The sequence below is a fragment of the Podarcis tiliguerta genome (assembly GCF_965153285.1).
Source record: "Podarcis tiliguerta genome assembly, chromosome: 9".
Classification (NCBI taxonomy): domain Eukaryota; kingdom Metazoa; phylum Chordata; class Lepidosauria; order Squamata; family Lacertidae; genus Podarcis; species Podarcis tiliguerta.
The window spans coordinates 20113158-20132640 of NC_139542.1; the positions used below are offsets into that span (position 1 = coordinate 20113158).

At 44.8% G+C, this 19483-nt stretch overlaps 2 protein-coding genes across 11 annotated transcripts in view; one reads left to right on the top strand and one right to left on the bottom strand.

Annotated features, from left to right (window-relative positions):
* RAP1GDS1 (Rap1 GTPase-GDP dissociation stimulator 1) overlaps nucleotides 1-11139 on the top strand; it is a 91651-nt gene extending 80512 nt beyond the window's left edge. For 7 of the 9 annotated variants that reach the window (XM_083398417.1, XM_083398421.1, XM_083398416.1 and 4 more), the window contains 5 exons: nucleotides 908-1033; nucleotides 2751-2890; nucleotides 4944-5070; nucleotides 6734-6862; nucleotides 10422-11139. In XM_083398417.1, coding sequence (XP_083254543.1) covers nucleotides 908-1033; nucleotides 2751-2890; nucleotides 4944-5070; nucleotides 6734-6862; nucleotides 10422-10549 — 650 coding nt within the window. In that variant the 3' untranslated portion in view covers nucleotides 10550-11139. The remainder of the gene's footprint in view (nucleotides 1-907; nucleotides 1034-2750; nucleotides 2891-4943; nucleotides 5071-6733; nucleotides 6863-10421) is intronic. The other 2 variants (XM_083398419.1, XM_083398418.1) reach the window with 1 other exon arrangement.
* Nucleotides 5651-19483, bottom strand: part of TSPAN5 (tetraspanin 5) — a 90994-nt gene continuing 77161 nt past the window's right edge. Inside the window, exons 8-9 of one of the 2 annotated variants that reach the window (XR_014501873.1) lie at nucleotides 11257-11347; nucleotides 5651-6158 (exon numbers count right to left, since the gene is read on the bottom strand). The gene's annotated coding sequence lies outside the window, so the exon portion shown is untranslated. Of the gene's footprint in view, nucleotides 9203-11256; nucleotides 11348-19483 lie in introns of both variants that reach the window. The other variant, XR_014501874.1, reaches the window with a different exon arrangement.

The following is a 19483-nucleotide window of genomic DNA, read 5'->3' on the forward strand; positions in this document are numbered from 1 at the left end:
AAAATAATTTTAAAATAGATCAGGAGGTTGAGGAAGCTAGAGGCCAATAGAGCAGGATATATTGTGTCTTTCACAGTTTGACATCTGTTCATCCGTAGAGCATACACTGGTTAAACATATCGTGTCAGCTTTTCTGTACAGTTTGACATACAGGGAACTACATATGCTTCCACAGTTAATATAACATAAGAAAGGAGGTAATAGAAGTTTTACATAAAGTTTTCTTAGGTAGGTAGAAAAGCAAATTTAACATAAGGCATTAAATGGACTGATATAGGATGAACTGATTGATATATGGTACATAATGTATATAACACCCGTCCTGAAAGACCTACATTGGCTCCCAGTACGTTTCCAAGCACAATTCAAAGTGTTGGTGCTGACCTTTAAAGCCCTAAATGGCCTCAGCCCAGTATACCTGAAGGAGCGTCTCCACCCCTATCGTTCAGCCTGGACACTGAGGTCCAGCTCTGAGGGCCTTATAAACAACTATTTGACTTTTAGAAGACATCTGAAGGCACCCCTGTTTAGGGAAGTTTTTAATGGTTGACATTTTACTGTGTTTTTAATATTTTGTTGGGAGCTGCCCAGAGTGGCTGGGGCAACCCAGTCAGATGAGTGGCATATAAATAAAAGAATAGTAGTAGTAATAATAATAATTTACAATGTATTATATTAAACATTTTTTTAAAAAATCCTACTACTCAAATGGGAGTAGAATAGGACCCAGACTTGCTTCCTCTGATCATCTCCCCCACTCCTCACACAACTGAACCCTCTAATGTTGCTTTTGGAGGCCTTTGGAAAAGGTGTTTAAAGGCTGCCTCAGGACTAAATCTCTTCACGCGGTGTAAGTGTATCATCTCCGCAGTGCCTCTCAGATAATATCTGTTCTTTATTCATGCAGTTGTAAATAAGGCGAAGATGCTGTCAGCTGGCGTGGCAGAAGCCGTTTTGAAATTTCTCAGATCCGAGATGCCCCCTGTTCAGTTCAAGCTGCTGGGGACGTTAAGAATGTTAATAGATGCACAAGGTAAAAATAAATTGTTCTCCTGTATTAAATGATTCTGCCCTTGATCTGTTGCTATGTTCCTTATAGAAGAAAAAGGGGATTTCAAGAAAATCCTTCAAATAAATTGAATGCATCTGTGAAGTGAAAAAAGCATGGACTTCTTAAAAACCTGTGATGGTCCGTTGTTATCAAAGCGCAAGCTTAAGCTCTTGATTTATTGGCATAGCACAGCTTGCCTCAGCCATAGTGTGCCATGCAATGAATATCTGAAGTATATTGCGGCTTCAGGTGTTCCAAAAATCCTCTTTTCCTACACATGTGAACAGTTTTGTGAAATAGTTAACAATTATCTCAACACCTTTTATTTTTAAAAAGCAATGTTTGAGGCAACATAATCTGTTGAACTTCTGCAAGTAATAAATGCAGATTGCCATAGTTTCATGGCAACTGAATTGCTTACACAGAGGACTTCATGTATCTTGAAATCCTTATCATCAGCAGAATTACAAATTTCCTCCATGCAAAAAGGGAATAGAGTTTGGAAGGCTTTCAGCCAGAAGTAAAAAATAAAGAGCTTATGAGTTTACAGAATATCCTTGATCAACTTCTGTTAAGTTTGTGTTTGCCTGAGATTCTAGGGCGGTTGGTTGGTTGGTTTGAAAAAAGTGTGTGTGCCTTAAAATTCCAGAGCTAGTTTTTGGAAGTAAGAGTAGGGGCTGGGGAAGATAAAAAAATTAGAGTCAAGGGAAAAAGGAAGCTATAGAAATTGACATTTACTATGATTTTGAATTATCACAATTTTGAAGTCAGCACACCATGGATATAATGAGCAGCTTCAGATTATTTACATTTTAGTACAGGGCATTACAAGGAATTTGCTACATCGTGTGGAACTAAAATATTCAGGTTAGCAGGGCTGCAGCCCTTGTTTCATCCTGTATTTACAGCAAAATGCTATTTTATTATACTGCTTGCCACTGTTTTGGACAGGCATGGATGGCAATTTTTCTCTAAAAGAATGTGATGGTTGCTAGAGGAGACTCCAGGCATCTTCCTTTAACTGTCCCCACCTGACCTTCAAGACTCGTTCTTGTATTGACTGCTCGAGAACCAGTAATGCAGCTTCCTTTTTGAAAAACACACTTTTTAGTACCTTTGACCCTGCTCACTCCGTTCTTTTTAACCTACCTCGGGGTGGGGATCCTCAGACCCTGGGGGCCAATTGTGGCCCTTCAAAACTCTCTGTCCGGCCCTTGGGACTGTCCCCAGGCCACACCCCTCACCAGCCCTTCTGTACAACCTTGAGCAATGTCCTTTGACTGGGATAATATTTCCCTAAACGAAATCCAGTTGGTGTTGCTCTGCTAATGGAAAATATCCATCAGCAGACTTGGGAGTTGATTATTGGCTGTTCCTCTGTCCACTTCCCCAATTGGATTCAGAAGGTTTCTTCTCAGCAGATTTTTGGAGTGGGGGCCAGACTGTTTAGGGAAGAAATCCCGCCCCCCAAATCCTCCTTCCTCATTCTGCTAATGAACATCTTCTGCTAACAGAGCAACACCAACTGGATTCTGCCCATTGCTATTTTTGCTTTTGTTATCTTTGTTCAAAATCAAGGTTGCTGTTTTCTTTCCCACCTTTCAGGAATGTGGGGTGCTGGGGTTTTGTTTTGTGTTTTTTTAGAACAACAACAACTGCTGCTGCGTACTGAAAAAAATGCCATCTTTGTTATATGTAGCAGAAGCTGCTGAACAACTGGGGAAGAACGTGAAGCTGGTTGAACGGCTGGTGGAGTGGTGTGAAGCCAAGGACCACGCAGGTGTGATGGGAGAATCAAACAGACTACTCTCTGCTCTTATACGACACAGCAAATCAAAAGTAAGTGAGTCCTGCAAAAACCACAAGGCTGTGAAATAAGTTTTGTGTTGCCAAAGCAGCTTCACTCCTCCGAGGCAGATTGCTCCCCTTGTAGAGGTAAGGATCTGAACCGCCTGAGGTGGTGTGGCTTGCCCGAAGTTATCTTGTCAGCCTACACTAGCCTTGCCCAGTCTGATGCTCTCCAGATGGCCCCTGGTAAAAGATGATGGGAGATGTAGTCCAAAATATCTGGAGGGCAACTGAATGGGGAAGGCTGGTCTAGGCTTTGTTACATGTGCAACATTGGACCAGTGCGGCTAGCGATGTAGAGCTTCTGTGTTAGCATATAAGAACCTGTTTCTGCACGTGAGATGGCTTTTTTGGGTGTAAGATTCAGGTGTAAAATTACCTGGATTCTGGGAATAAATTCTCAGTGTGTATTTAGTTGCATCAACAATTATAGTTGTCTTCCCCAGGGAGGTTAACCAGGTCCCACTCTTCTGTTTGCTTTGTTTGTTTCCTTTGCATGCAAAATGTCACAGCACAATCCTTTTGAACACTACGGAATATAAACTATCATAAGCACATTCTGTTTCAATGGCTTTCAGCTTGTGGCTTGAACACGGAGGAGAAGCACAAAAGGGGTGCGTGCGTGTGTGCGCGCGTGCCGTTTTCATCACTGTTGCATTTTCCTTGCCGTTGCCTTTCACTTAATCATCTCATTCAGTCAAAATATCAAATCTACTTTAAATGCCAAGGCCGTGGTATCAAACTGTGCTGTACTTAAGCTGAAGCTGGAAAATAAATGTGCAGAAATGTAATTGACGCCTACTGTTCCCGGAGTCGCAGGTGTGTGTTTTCACATCTGCAGCAGTGGCACACTGAGAGGCACATGGGCCACAACACGAGTGGCTTCAAGTGCTGTTCTGCTTTGTTGCTGGTCGCCTCAAAAAGCTTGGGGGCAAAGTGATGGGGTACTGCCTTAACTGCACACTACGTGAGTACCCTCCTTTTGTCTGTCCCATCATCCAACCCAAGAGCTTCATTTCAGTATTACAGAAGAGGAAGAACTTTTCTCCTGCAGTTCGTGGCCTGCGGGGAACTTGGAAGGTTCTGAATGAAAAGGCTGCTACGGGATTTAACAACTACAGTGTGGGCAGGGGCACTGCCTCTGAAAAGCAGCAGCAATGATTTGACTTTGATGTCATTTGGTTAGAGTGCGGTGGTACTGGTAATGCCAATCCCCCTATGGACCACCAGCATATTCCTGCATTTCAGGGGGCTGGAGTAGAGGATCCTCAGGATCCCTTCCAATTCCATCATTCTATGTGATGCAGGGACATGTGGGCAGTGCTGGAGCCAGCCCAGCATGGTATAGACTGGATGTTGGAGTTTCTTGGCTACTTGCCTGTCTGGAGAAGTCTGATCCGCCTTTTGGTGTGTAACTCAGCATCATTTGACCTGGAAGTCACCGTTAAATGGGTTTTCAGGTGTTGTGAGGAAAAAGCTTTGCCAAAGACCCTGGAAAGCCACCACCAGTCAGAGTAGACTTGAGCAGCCTTCTCTAACCTGGAGACTTCCAGATGTTGTTGGACTAAGACTCCCATCATCCCATGACCATTGACCATGCTGGATGGTCCAATGGGAGTTGGGAGTTGAGTAACATCTAGAGTTCAACTTGGGTCTCCAGCTGGACTACAGTGCACATCATCCCTGACCACTGGTCCTGCTAGCTAGGGATGATGGGAGTTATAGTCCAAAAACAGCTGGAGCCCCAAGGCTGGGAAACCCTGATCTAGAAGGTGCCACCTTGCCTTCTCATGGCATAGAGAAAACTCTACTAAATGAACCGGTGTTCTGACTGCTTCATATGTTCACTTCTGAGTAGGTGGGAGCCAAATCTTTCAAGTTTTGCTTTATTTTTTAATAGCAGTTGTAAACCACATACATACTCTTGTTATGTGTATAATATATCAATATAGTGTACGTTACTGAATTGTTCTGTTTTGCTTATCTGTAGCAGACTGTCGTCTTTTCCTCATGTCCTGCAATACTTTGCGTTGTCTTTTTTTAGGATGTAATTAGGACCATTGTTCAGAGCGGCGGTATTAAGCATTTAGTTACCATGGCAACTAGCGAACACGTAATAATGCAGAATGAAGCTCTTGTCGCCTTGGCGCTAATAGCAGCTCTAGAACTAGGTAAGTATCTCTATGGTTAACGCTTTGTACTCAGGTCTCTGTTGAAAAGGAGAGGGAGCAAGTCAGGGTTAAGGCATAAATGAATAGTGAGCCGCTTCTTGGTGAGGGTGAAAGCTTAAGCAAGTATATTCAGGCATCACTGCAGACATGGGCAGCAAAATGGGCTATGGCACCTGTTTCCAGTTGGGTGTGGGGACAGGGAAACCCATAAGTGAGTAGCAGTATCGAAGCCGACAGCCAATATGACTGTGTCAAACCTTACACAGTGACAGGCTGCTTGGATGTGTGACTGAAGCCTTGGCCTCTCACCACCATCGCTCAGGACTCAACGCTTCGTACGTACCGTATTTTTCGCTCTATAACACGCACCCGACCATAACACGCACGTAGTTTTTAGAGGAGGAAAATCCGTAGGCATGCCACCCGTAGGCATTCCCTCCATAACACGCACAGACATTTCCCCTTACTTTCTACGAGGAAAAAAGTGAGTGTTACGGTGCAAAAAATACGGTAAATTGTCCCTCTTTTTCATAATTGCCCAATGGAGTATTTCAGACAAAGTAAGCTTTAGTAAATGTAGTCAGTATAAGAACGGTATTGGATGTCTTTTGTTGTTTCATCGTTATATTTCCCATCTTTTCTGTAGTGATTTGAAATGACAAAGTTTCTGGGGTTTTCTGCCAAGTAGTTTCTCTTTAGGTAAATGACAGGAAAAAAGAGAAAGGATGTAGGGGACAACAGGGTCAAAAAATGATTTTTTTGGTTCAAGAGGAGAGGCGACCTTAGGGGAGAGAATAGGATATAGGGAGAGAATTTATTGCTGTATTTCCCATAGAGACAGAATTAAGATTTGAGGACATGGGCTTGTTTAAACCTGCTTCAACAGATTTTTTTTTTAACTTCCATTGACTTTTTGAGGGGGTACATTCTACTACTCCAAGCCAAATTCCCTTGTATCTTGAGCAAGTACCCTCACAATAAGCCATGTGTGCTTGTGTCAAAAGGAGGAAACTTATTTCTGTTTCCATGGATCACTTTTTCTTTGGACTACCCCATGGGCTATTCAGTCATCCAGAGCTCTTCATTGGCTGAAATAAAAAAGTAACCCAAATTCAGGTATCTGTAGAGAACTTCATGGGATATTATTTTGTCCCCGGCTCTTTTGACGTTCTTAAAAAGAAAATTATGTATTGGTGGTTAAATGTGCTTCCTTCGATCAGTTTTATTGGTAGTGGGAGATTACCCACAGCATGTTACATTGACCGGGGTAAACACACAGAACGATTCATTTGGAACTTGTGGGATTTTTGTTTTTATTTGTCCCAAACAGAGGATATTGTAGCCCTTCCGCTGTGTAAATTCTGCAATTGAAAGTGTGCCTCAAGTGGACTTTACCCCAATTTCTTGGAAGGAGGAAGCTCTCCCAGTAGACAAGACATATATACAGTTGGCCTTCTTCAACACAATAATGCTTCCCTCCCTGCTTTCCTTAACGATGCAATATAAATTTAGATTCTGTTCAATTAAGCGAGGCATGTATTATGGTTCCACAGCACTCTTTGTACTAGAATATGTCAGTAAATCCCACCCACCCCCCCAAGAAAAAAACAAAAGGAACCCAGTCCTTCAGAGTTTAAAGTTCCCATTTTGTTTTGATTCACAGCCACAGCAGAGAAGGATCTTGAAAGTGCTCAGTTAGTGCAGATTCTACACAGGCTGCTTTCGGATGAGAGGAGTGCGCCAGAAATCAAGTACAATTCCATGGTGCTGATCTGTGCTCTTATGGGATCAGGTGAGCCTTTCCACAGCTCTGCTTTAGATCAACTTTCAAAAAGTCACGAGGGTTGTACATGACGTGCCCAAGACTGACACACTCCTGGTTGAGCCAGGAGTGGCATGCAGATGACAGATCCAATCAAGTCTATTTGCAGCAAAGGCTGCAAAGAAGTAATCATCATTGAACATAGCAGTGAATGTATGCTTATTCAGACAAGAGGTCTCATGGAAAGCAAGGGGGCTTGCATTCAAAAGAGATGCTAGTTTTTTAACGCTTCCTGCAAAGGTTTCCCACAAGTAGAAAACTAGCACATTGAAGACAAAGGTACCCTCCTCCTAATATAATAATCTAATATAGGCAAGTAGGTTTTAGAGAGAGGATATTCAGAAATGTGATCCCACTCCTCTAGTCTGAAGTAAAACCAAATTCTACCTCCATGAGACCCTACCATCAGACTCTGTGTAGACCACTCCATAGTTATGACTACTGTGGTATCTCTGGTTACGTACTTAATTCGTTCTGGAGGTCTGTTCTTAACCTGAAACTGTTCTTAACCTGAAGCACCACTTTAGCTAATGGGGCCTCCCGCTGCTGCCACCACACAATTTCTGTTCTCATCCTGCAGCAAAGTTCTTAACCCGAGGTACTATTTCTGCGCTAGCAAAGTCTGTAACCTGAAGCGTCTGTAACCCGAGGTAACACTGTAACTTTAGCTGGACAGGTGCTTCTGTATTAGAAAACCAATCCCTGAAACTATTAGCATAAAGTATGGACCTACTGGTATGCCAATGGAATATGAGGGCTGGTCCATATGATTTCAGTATCTCTTCTACAGCATTCATTACAAAACAAAAGCATAAGAATGGTGCATTTGCTCAGACCCATGGAGAAAGGCCGTAGCTTAGTGGTGAAGCTTGTGTTTTGCATATAAGAGCATCCACGTCCAATCCCTGACATCTCCGGGTAAGACTGGGACAGAAAAAAAATCTTGCCTGAAACCCTGGAGAGCTACTGTGAACCAGGGATGGGGAACCTGTGGGCCTCCAGCTGTCCTTGGGCTCCAAGTCCCATCATCAGCACCAACAACCATGGCCAGTGGTCAGCAATGATGGGGGCTGGGCTGGAGTCCATGAACATCTGGAGAGCCATAGGTTCCTGGTGTACCAATCACCCAACTGATATAAAGACTGTTTCCTATTCAGGGTCGCCCCTCTCAGCCCAACACTGACTTGCAGTTAGAAAGCATCTCTTTAAAAGGTGGGGAAAGAGTTTACGCTATTTTTCCAACAAGTGTTTTAAAGCCTGGGTTTCACATTTTAGCTTGTCATCTAAGCAGCTCCCGCGAGGTGGGCTTGCTTCTTAATAGTCCTATGAAATTGGGGGTTGGTTGGGTGGGTGGGCAGCTTCCCAACCTGCTGTCTCTCTTGCCGAGAGAATCCTTTTCGCCCCTTTAGAAAACCACCCATCCCCACCACAAAGACTGCAGTCAGTCCACCATTCTAGGTAGCTGGGATACGTGCTATACCCATTGGAGCCTTCAGTCTTGACAAAGAATTCTTTCTGTTGGGTTTGATGCTGCCTCTGCAAATCAGAGAGCTTTGCTGTTCCAACAGACGCTATATGTTGAAGGAAGATAATAGGGAATGTAAATGTGTATGCAACGTCAAAAGAATGAAAGGAAAGCAGAGCATTCATTGCCATCACAGTCATTGCTGTGTGCATGAGTGTGAGAAGAGAGGCCCGGGACTTGGTTTGTCACTAGAACCTATTAATACCCAGAGAGCAACACCTGCTGTAGATATCAAGCTATCCTGGAAGTAGGAAGCATATTCTTCCCGCAGCAGAGTAGCCTGGATAGGAAACGCTGTTTCCATTAAATTGTGTGGGGAATAAAAATGTTTTGGGGGCATTAAGCTTGCTTTTAGGCGTTTTCCGCTCTGCTCATGGTCGCACAGAGGGGAGTTCGGATGCCATGGCGGATTGGAAAGCAGGTGACCAGCAAACTTGGCAGGAAAACAAGGGTCGCAGTTTGCTACGTGGGGGGAAAGAGGCTCTGTAGGGTAACAGAATTGATTTGTAACAGCTCTTTTGTTAGTGAGCAGCCTCTGCTGTTGCCTAAGCAAGCCCCAGTAGAATAAGCGTCGTGTGTTTACCTCAACCCTGGTATCCTCCTAGCGCCTAAAGCAGCTTTTTCATCTTCCCCCGACCATGACAACTAAATTAGGCAACTTCCAGCAGTGTTGAGCAGACCTCTAGATCTCTACTCAAAAAACAAATATTTTGAGTACTGTACGCTTGCATTGTTTGTTCCATTTCTTCTTTGTTGACATAACTAAGATGCCAACACGGACTGTGCTGAGAGGAACAGAGCAAGCTGCTTTAATTACAACCACCATTTAAGCTTGTAGCAAAAATCACCGCCTGAATCCTTGCATGCTTTTTTTTCCTTTTTTTGAAAAGGCATACTTTATTCAGGTACTAAACATGGAAAGGCTGCTTCTCCACTATATGTTCACGATACACAAGAAAGGGTGCTGAGGCGAGTCTCTCTTGCGGCCTTCCCCAGCCAGTTGTTTAGGACTACAGCTCTCAGCAGACCTACCCAGCAGGTTGTGTGAGGTGGGACTTAGGGGAGATGTAGCACAAAATGCTTGGGGAGGCTGCTCTGCTATGTAGAGTCTCATGAAGGGGACACGTCCTGTGACAGAGAGCGGACCCTTTTAATTGCATAAGGTACTTTCTCCCTTTGGTGGCCCCTTTAAGAACACCCCAGCTCCAAAGGGGAAGGAGTCACAGAAGCCCTGCACTACACACAAGCCTCACTCTGTATGCAGCATGGCTTAATTTCAGCATCATCTAATTACTCTTATTCAGGGAAGGGCCAAGGCTCAGTGGTAGAGCACAGGTTGGTGCAAAAGGCCTTAGATTCAATTCCTGGCAGCTGTGGACAATAGGGAATGATAGGAGACACTCTGCCTGAAATGCTGGAGAGCTGCTGCCACTCAGACAAGACAATATTGCACCAGATATTGGCCCTCGTAGGCCTCAGTCATGGCCAACCAGAGCTAAAAGCATCACCAGGCTTGTAGAGAGGGTGGCTGGGCCTAAGAGCCCATCCAACCTCTGATAGGCCCCAACTGCAATTTCCTTTTAAGGAGATTTGGTGCATTGATACATCCCAGTGCCAGCTAATAGTTTTAGTGTATATATAAACAGAAGGGGGTCCACCTCCTGCCCACACAACACAGCAAGCAGAAGCAGAAACTTGCACACGGTCACCTATTTTTCACGTTTGCTAGGTCTCCCTTGCAAGACTAAGACAGATCCCATTTGCCTGCAGATGATATGCAGAGCAAGGAGGAAAGTGTGTGTGTGTGTGAAGGGGCTCCCTAAATTTAAGATGCTTGAAAAGTACCGCTTACAGCCACCAGCGCCACTTATTCTCTGGCGACCGCGTTGTGCCAAGTTGACAAGGCCTCTGTTCGTTGCCGCTTCCCCAGAAAAGGCAAACAAAAGAGCAGCTGCACACATAAAGGCCCAGCAGGAAAGTAACCGTCTCGCTTCTGTTTGACAGAACTCCTTCACAAGGAAGTGCAGAGCCTGGCCTTTCTAGACGTCGTATCAAAACTCCGCAACCACGAGAACAAAACGGTCGCCCAGCAGGCTTCCCTCACAGAGCAGAGACTCGCCGTGGAAAGCTGAGGAAAGGGGTACCCGCGCTCCCACCTAGCATCCCGTCACAGATTTCACCTCTCGTCCTGTCCTGCTGCGTTTCTCCCACCCACTGTGTGTCACTTGTGCATGCATGTAACATTCCCACACGGATCGAACTGCTGTAGGTACCTCTCTCTCCACAACCGAGATTTCTATAAACCCCATAGCCAGCCGCCATCAACATGGATCCTGTCTCTCTTACACACAAACACAAAATGTCTCCTAGCCCTGTTAATTGTTCTACATGTATTCTCGTTGCTTGAGCCACATAGTAGAATGTGCATGTTGTAGTCCTATAATAATGTAAAAAAGAGAGAGAGAGAGAGAGAAAGACGTGGTACTACTACATCAACGACTCCTCCCCTCGTACCCCTAACTCCGTAACAAGTGTACTGCTAACTTAGGGACAAAGCACAGGAAGCAGCAAGGCCGGGCTGGACTGCCAGGGGTTTCAGAAAATGGGGAGGGAGCCTCTTTTGGGAAGGGAGTCTTGCTGCTCACTCACTGGTCTTGCATATTAATGTCAACCCCATGGTACCTAGAAGTAAATAAATAAACTCCAGTGCGCTCACACTTTACCTTGCGTGTTGTTCCTTTGTGCAGCAATTCGTGTATCTGGGGGTGGGTGTGAGTCTTTAAAAAAAACCCCACAACTTAGCTTCTCTTGTCTTAAGTAGTTATAGCTGAGGACGTACCTGCATCAATCACTAAGCTGGCTGATCCTCTGAAACAGAAACAAGGAAGATGAGCAATCTCACTTCCTAGGCACACCATTCATAATCACATCTGCGGAAAGAAAAATCTGTGAATAGCTGAACTCTGACCTGTGTAAATTATGCAGATTTGATTGTATTTGCTTGCATTATTGATTTCCATAATTTAGCCTACTATTGCTAGTCACGCTGAAAACCCTGCGCTCTGACCACAGCAAGTCATCTGCATTCTGAGATTTCAGTAGGCACGGTCGTGCTTTGAAGTATTATTTGCACCATAGGCACTAGAAACTTTGCTTTAGTTTTTTAAAAATGGAAGCAAAGACCCTCAAGGAGCTGAATGCCACATTCTGTGGCATTTCTTCCCTTCCTCGGGATTTCGGCATACACACAAACACCCTGAGCAGAGCAACATTCACCAAAGGGCGCACAATTCTACAATGCTTAATTGTAACAGATTTTTATTTTCCCAGTAACAACTATGATCTGATCCTCCTTTTTAACACAACGGGTTTAGAGCTCTGAGCGGAACATTTTTTTTTTTTACATCCGAGTGAAAAGTAGACCCAAAATGTCACTCAATTTTATTTATAAAACTGTAATTATACTAACAAATTGCATATAAAATGATTTACTTCAAGTAAAATACAGAATACTGCACAACTAGTAAAACTATGTTGTCCATCATAAATGTATTAAAACATTCCTAAAAATCGCATCTATTTTAAAAAAAAGGTACAAAGAGCATGATGAAGACCACTTTCAATACCTTAAAAACTAACACAAAGAGGTTGTGTTAACTTCATGTATAAGTCCAGTTACATCCACTGAAATTCGCATGGGCTATGTACGATATACCATATATTCTATTGTGAAGGAAAGATGTCAATTGAACAAAAATATATCCACTTCTAGACCAAGTGTGACCAACTGGGAAGGAGACGACACAACCTCAGTCAAACTGTACCAGCATGCAATTCTGTTATAACAATACTTTCCATCATCAGTAAGTGTAATTGGCTTTTTACAATCAATTTTTTCCGACTTACAAGACTTTCAATACAGGAAAATACATTCGTAGAAAAAGAAAAAACACAACGGTAATTACAGTAGTGCCCTTCGTTGCGACGTGCAATGATTTAGGGAAGTGATGCAAGCATTTTTATAATGTTTGAAAACCAGACAAAGTCGCAGATCCCCCATGCCATGCCCAAACTACCTGTTTGTTTGTTTTAGTATAAAGAGAGAACACCTTTCTTTGAGAGTCAGTTTCCCTAGACTACGCGCGAGACGCTTCCAGGTGCAGCTTATTTTAATCATTCACGCCGTAAGGAGCATCTGCATTGGTTTAGATACAAAGCTTTATAACAGTGCAATCCTATGCACGTCTGGTCCGATGCAACCCCTGCTGGGGTCAATGGTGCTTGCTTGCATAGGACTGCAGCCTTTTTGCAGTCACCTTACCAAGAGTATACACACGCTTTATCTCTCCCATCAATTTCTGCTCAAAGTACACGGTGTCAATAGAAAGCCAATCCTAAGGTTCTCACAAAGTCAAGGCAATTTGGGGGCACACTGTAAGACCCTGGAGTGCACTGCTTCTTGCCCACGATAATCTATGAGAGGCATGGGTTAAGGATGCAGAACTGCAGGAGAAAAGAGGCCAGGTTCAGTGCTTACCCAAGCTGAAGATCTTACATGTCACCTGCCTCCACCTCGGCCACCACGTAAGAGTGAAATCTGGGTGCAAGCATTCCTTCCACGTGGATGCCAAAAAGGGGGGCGGAGAGGTGGTTTGGCAATTCTGCTTCTCTGGATTAGGAGATTGAACCACAAACCCCAGGCCATCTGCAGGACATGTTTGCCGTTGCCATTCCCAATTTAATGCAACATCCACTGGAAAACAGAAGGCACTTCCGTTGCCCCTTCCAGCCCAGCTGCAGATACTACCCTGACACTTCCCCTCTTGGTTGTGTTAAAGCCTGAGAAACAGCATCCAGTGCTGAATTCCCTCTCCATGGGAACACTGTGGGAACAACTCCAGTGGTGCAACACACATAAGTGGCATCACAATTGGAAATCAGATCAGACAGTACAGGAAAGCAGGAGCCTGGAGTATATCCCATGTTGCACTGGATATTTTTAATTAAAAAAGCACACCAGTGTTGACATTTTCCACCTGTACGTCAATACGTTGAAGTCCATGCAAATGGCTGTGCCTGAAACACACATTCAGGATCTACACATTGACATACCTGCCCACCAAGGCGGGGGGGGGGGGGCCCTCCGTCATATACTTATATGCTCTGATGACGCTGTGTACAATTAAGACAGATAACTCTATGGTGCCAGAAAGCATAAAGAGTTGGCATTAAGCTCCTTAAGAAACCTAACAGCATGTGTTCCGTCAAGGCAAGTTTCATGCACTCAAAAGACTTGAGGCTTGAGGCTTTCTTGCAAGCAATGGAGCTTTTGTCTTCAGGCAGCACAACCTATCCTCCAAAACCACTCATGCCAATAGATTAGGCTGCTGAGTCCCCGGCGCTTCTGCACTGCAGAAAGATCTCCATAGCTGGGAACATGCAAGGCACACAGGCTTCTATGGGGGCAAAAATGTGGCAGCTGAATTTATGGCATGTTGGACCAGAGCAGTAAAAGAAGCAGTGGCAACCCCAAAGGTATAATATCCCCCTCCTGTCCCCGTTTTCCAGGAGAACACTCTTTGCGTGGCACCAAAGCATAGATGATGTACACTCAAGGTGATGGCTGGGAGAACACAGAGAGCTCCGGCCCACCCACATGTCTGCTGAATTGTGCTTTGCATTACGGCCATTAGTGGGCAGGCATTTTCGGGAGACCTCAACATTCCCATCAAAATGTTCCTTCTTCAGCGTCTTTGGTAAGCGGGACCAGCAGAAATATTCATGGGGGGGGGGGTGGATCAGAACACAAAGCTCCTGTGGCACAGCTGACAATATAATCCCTGCACAAAGTGGGCAGAAGAGGGGATTCAAAGCAGCTCTAGAACAAACATCCCAAAAAAATTTTTGGGGCCAGTCCTGACTAGTTTTGTTAAGCTGCAGTTTTACCAGGGAGACACTAGATGGCAGCATATTAAAGCATTCCAGGCATGATCTGCTAGATATGTAAAGCTTTTTAAGTTTTTCAAACACACAGGCAAACTCACCTCATACAACCTTCTCAGTATAAATACACATTTAAGATGAATTGCAATCCTCAGTGTGGATCAGATCATTTGCATGCTACTATTTACAGTTCAAAAATTATTTACACGCCGCATGGCACCTGAAAAGGTCCCAAGTCTTGGTTTGACAACTTTAGCTGAAAGAAAGTAAGACTCTGCTCAGAGAATAAGAAGGGGAGAATCCAAGAGGAAAGCATTTCCCGCAGCTTCTGGCAGGAAGAGAGCTTCTGGAACACGAAAGCTCAAATCAAGATGTATCCCTCAGAATGCAGTATTTTCAACATGGGACAGTTACTTAACCAAAGGTTTAGAGCAGTAACAAAACTCCAACAAAGAGGGTCGTACAGTGGGGAGAACACAGATCTGTAATTGGGGGCCTCTGAAAATGGCTCTTTGGACTTCATACATGGGACTGAGCCACCGTCACTCCATAACAATACTGTCCAGAAACTGCAGGTGTGTAGGTCTCTGATGAGCTAACTTGACTAAGCTGGCAGGCAACACATACCGTATTTTTCGCTCTATAAGACGCACCAGACCATAAGGCGCACCTAGTTTTTGGAGGAGGAAAACAAGAAAAAAAATATTCTGAATACCAGAAGCCAGAACAGCAAGAGGGATCGCTGTGCAGCGAAAGCAGAAATCCCTCTTGCTGTTCTGGCTTCTGGGATAGCTGCGCAGCCTGCATTCGCTCCATAAGACGCACACACATTTCCCCTTACTTTTTAGGAGGGGAAAAGTGAGTCTTATAGAGCAAAGAATACGGTAAATATGTGGTTTGTTAATCAGGCCTCTTGGATCTGGCCATCAAGCAACAAGCTTCCCAGACTTTCAGTGTTTAGAAGACAAGGTGGTGTTCAAACTTGCATCTCTGTAGCTGGGGATTTATTTATTTATTTGGTGCTAATTGTGGGGGGGTGAGAAGAGATGAGCAGGGAAGTGAGATGAAAAGCAGGTGGGCACGCTTGCCTCTTTACTTTTCTAATTATTTGTCCCCTGTGCCAAGCTACTCAGCCCCAAATCCGACACACAAAACTTGAAGAATCGATTTGGGAGGTTGAGGCACTGAGGTGTCAAGATTTGTATCTGAACGTTTGGACAATGAAGACACGTGGTTTGGACTACTTTAGCATGCACATGCCCCCCATTTCCTTCTCCCCTTTTATTTTAAGGTATGTTTAAAATTGTCCCTTTGCCAGATCCAAATGTCCTTCGCCCTGCTTGAATCTCTCCTTCCTTTCAAAGAAAAAATACATATGGTTATAAGAAAGGGAGAAAGGAAATCTGCCTGGCAGGCTGCAGTGGGATGCATGTGGCAGCAGGCTCACTCCTTCCTTCGCAGGTTCCACTTGCTATTCTGCTTTTGGTCCTGGTGGAAGTAAAGTTCTCCTCTGCCTTGCCTTCCCAGCATGCATACTTGTGATACGATACAACTGTTTATCAATACACAGCCTTCTTCAGACCAAGAACCATGACATCTGCCCAAGTGACAGACGCTCCTTTCGCTGGTGCTGCATGAGACTTTCTAGCAAGGTATTAAATGAAACTTCCAAGTAATTGTCCGATGAGCACAGGGGACAAATAATTAGAAAAGTAAAGAGGCAGAGGCTGGGTACTTTCTACCTTTTTTTCTCCCCTGTGAGGCGTCTAAATCAGCATGATACTTTTTTGCTTTTCTGGGAAACCTTTGGCCCTCCAGATGCTGCTAAACTACAACTCCCACTGGCCATACTTGCTGGGGAGGATGGGAGTTGTAGTTCAGCCCAGTGGCGTAGCGTGGGTTGTTAGCACCCGGGGCAAGGCAAGTAATCTGTGCCCCCTAACCCGGGGCAAGGCAAGTAATTTGCGCCCCCTCCCCCCGCTGCACTGTCCCTCCCCCCGATAGTCCCTCGCTCTCTCTCCGCACCGCACCGCACGCCTGGCACCCTCCCCTCCACAGTGGGCGGCAACCCGGCGGCTCGGATTGGATTCGCACAGCCAGCACTGCAGTGAGAGTGAGTGAGTGAGCCAGGTAGGGGCAGAGAGCTGCGAGTGCGAGCGCCCCCCCCCCAGATGTTGTGCCCGGTGCGGCCGGGCTCCCCTGCACCCCCCACGCTATGCCACTGGTTCAGCCACATCGGGAGACCCCCAAGGTGCCCTTGAATTCAAAAGCTACATTGCTGCATTTCAGCTGGCTGGCCATCTTTTGTTAAAGCTCAATGTGTTTTGCAAATAGAATCTGTGCTGTCGAAATGAGGCCCTACTGAGTTCAACAGAGCTCACTTCCATCATAAACATAGGATAGCAGTCACACTGGTCCTTACAAACTGGGTACTATCCCAAGTAATACTGTTTGATGTCTTTGTATGTAGCACCACAGACATCTTGCGGTGTTTGGGCTCCCCTTCCAAGCATGACTAAGCTGTCACGATGAGTTCCTACACTTCAAAATTTTGGAGGAGATAACGAAAAAGAATTAGCTAAAAATCCAGGAAATGAAACAGCAAAACTAAATATTAAAATATTACAAACGCAATACTCCATACTTGTGAATCACGCAACTGAATGGAAAATTAAAATGTTAAAACAAAGGAACTTTGAATTTGCTAATAAGCCGGGGAGAATGCTAGCCTGGCAATTAAAGAAAAAACAGAGTGAAAAGGCGATAAATAAACTGGATGGGGGGGGGGGATTATAAATGAACCAAACGCTAAGTAAAAAAAACTGTAAATTACTTTAGGGATTTATATCAAGCAGGAGAATAATACCAAGAAAAAATAGAAGAATGTTTAAAACAAAATAACCTCCCTGTAGTGGAAATGCGGAAGACAATTGTATTTCGAGGAGTTAGGTAGCATGTCCCTTTCCCTTTAACATCACCAGTTTGAGGTCTGCTGGATTCTTGTGTTTCACACACCTGTCGGGAGTTACCCTCAGCTGTTCTTGAAGGTAGATATCAAAAAATTCCATTCGAGAACCGGCTCTGCCCCTGTGGCACTGGCTATGTAGAGACGGTGTCACACGTTCTCTTGTCTTGCTCCCTATATAAAGATCTCAGGGATGAGACCATTACGCCGCTCCTATCTGCCATCCCGGGCCGCTCTTGTGAAGCCAAATTGTTCTCACTCCTAGCCGACCAGAACAGCTCGATAGCAGAGAAGGTTGTCAAATTTATCGAGAGAGCAATGAGACTGAGAGCTGTTATCTGAATGACACCAGTGTCGTCACCCGGATTCCTCGCCTAAGGATTTTATGATTATTATCATTATGTTTTATTATTATTATTTTATTACTTCTGCCAAGTTTTAAGTACTGAGATTATTAATTTACCTAGGGTTTTAATAGGTCACAAGATTTTATGGTAACTATATCTGTAATGTATGGGACGCGGGTGGCGCTGTGGGTTAAAGCCTCAGTGCCTAGGGCTTGCCGATCGAAAGGTCGGCGGTTCGAATCCCCGCGGCGGGGTGCGCTCCCGCTGTTCGGTCCCAGCGCCTGCCAACCTAGCAGTTCGAAAGCACTCCCGGGTGCAAGTAGATAAATAGGGACCGCTTACTAGCGGGAAGGTAAACGGCGTTTCCGTGTGCGGCTCTGGCTCGCCAGAGCAGCGATGTCACGCTGGCCACGTGACCCGGAAGTGTCTTCAGACAGCGCTGGCCCTTGGCCTCTTTGAGTGAGATGGGCGCACAACCCTAGAGTCTGTCAAGACTGGCCAGTACGGGCAGGGGTACCTTTACCTTTACCTTTATATCTGTAATGTATTTCTGTTGGTGTTTGTCCTTTGATGCTATGGCCTGTCGGCCACGCAAATAAAGTCTACTACTACTACACCTGTCGGGAGTTTCTTGGGTTCTTCTGTGTTGCAAGTGCTGACTGGATGCCCGGCTGCAGGTAGTGGGAGACTCTCAGCCACTCTGTATTAATTCCATCTCAGGGTCCTGGGCTAATCATGAGTAATGCTAGGTGCACTTGATTACATCAAGGCAGGCTATAAAAGCCATAGGTGGGAGGGGCCAGGTGAGCTTCTACCCAGATCAAAGGACCTTATCCTAGGAGACCGACGGTCAAGGTCTTTCTCCTGCTGCTCTACCTGGTGCTCCAGGCAGCTGAAGGGGAGACTGGGTAGACTGTGCCTACTGCCACCAGTGTCATGTGCTCTGCTGCCCTTGATTTCCACACTTCCAGTACAATGTTTGAAAGAAGAGGCAGCTGCATGAGTGTACACACTCAGTGCAAGGGGATCACAAAGGGATTGCAATTGCTGTACATGTGTCCCCACCAAATGTGCTTGTGGAGGTGGAGGGACTGATATAAAGGCCTCTGCTGGCAGATTTGTATGGGAGCAATGGATCCAAACTACAAGAAAGAAGATTCCACCTAAACATTAGAAAGAACTTCCTGACAGTAAGAGCTGTTCGACAGTGGAATTTGCTGCCAAGGAGTGTGGTGGAGTCTCCTTCTTTGGAGGTCTTTAAGCAGAGGCTTGACAACCATATGTCAGGAGTGCTCTGATGGTGTTTCCTGCTTGGCAGGGGGTTGGACTCGATGGCCCTTGTGGTCTCTTCCAACTCTATGATTCTACTTGAGGAGGGAGCTAAAACTGAAAAAGTTTGAGGAAATTAGAAACCACCTAACTGATTGGGTACAGTACCATCAACTGAATGACATTTAAATTAGATAAAATAAAAGGGTTTGCTACTGAAATATTGAAACTTGAGAAAGATCTACTACAAAATAAGAATAAACTACTTTCTAAAATGTATAGACTGCTATTGGATTTGGAAGTGATAGACGAGGAGGTTGAATCAGTGGTCTAAAGATTTTGGTTATAATATTCAGATGGCATCCTGGGAGATGGCATTTGGAGAAATGACTTAAAAGTTTACAGCTTGCTATACCTTAAAATAATACATGAAGATGCTCTATTGATGGTATACTACACCAAGCAAGCTGGCAAAAATGTATAAAACCAGCTCAAATCTTTGCTGGAGATGCAAAGAAGCAGAGGGAACAATGTACCACATG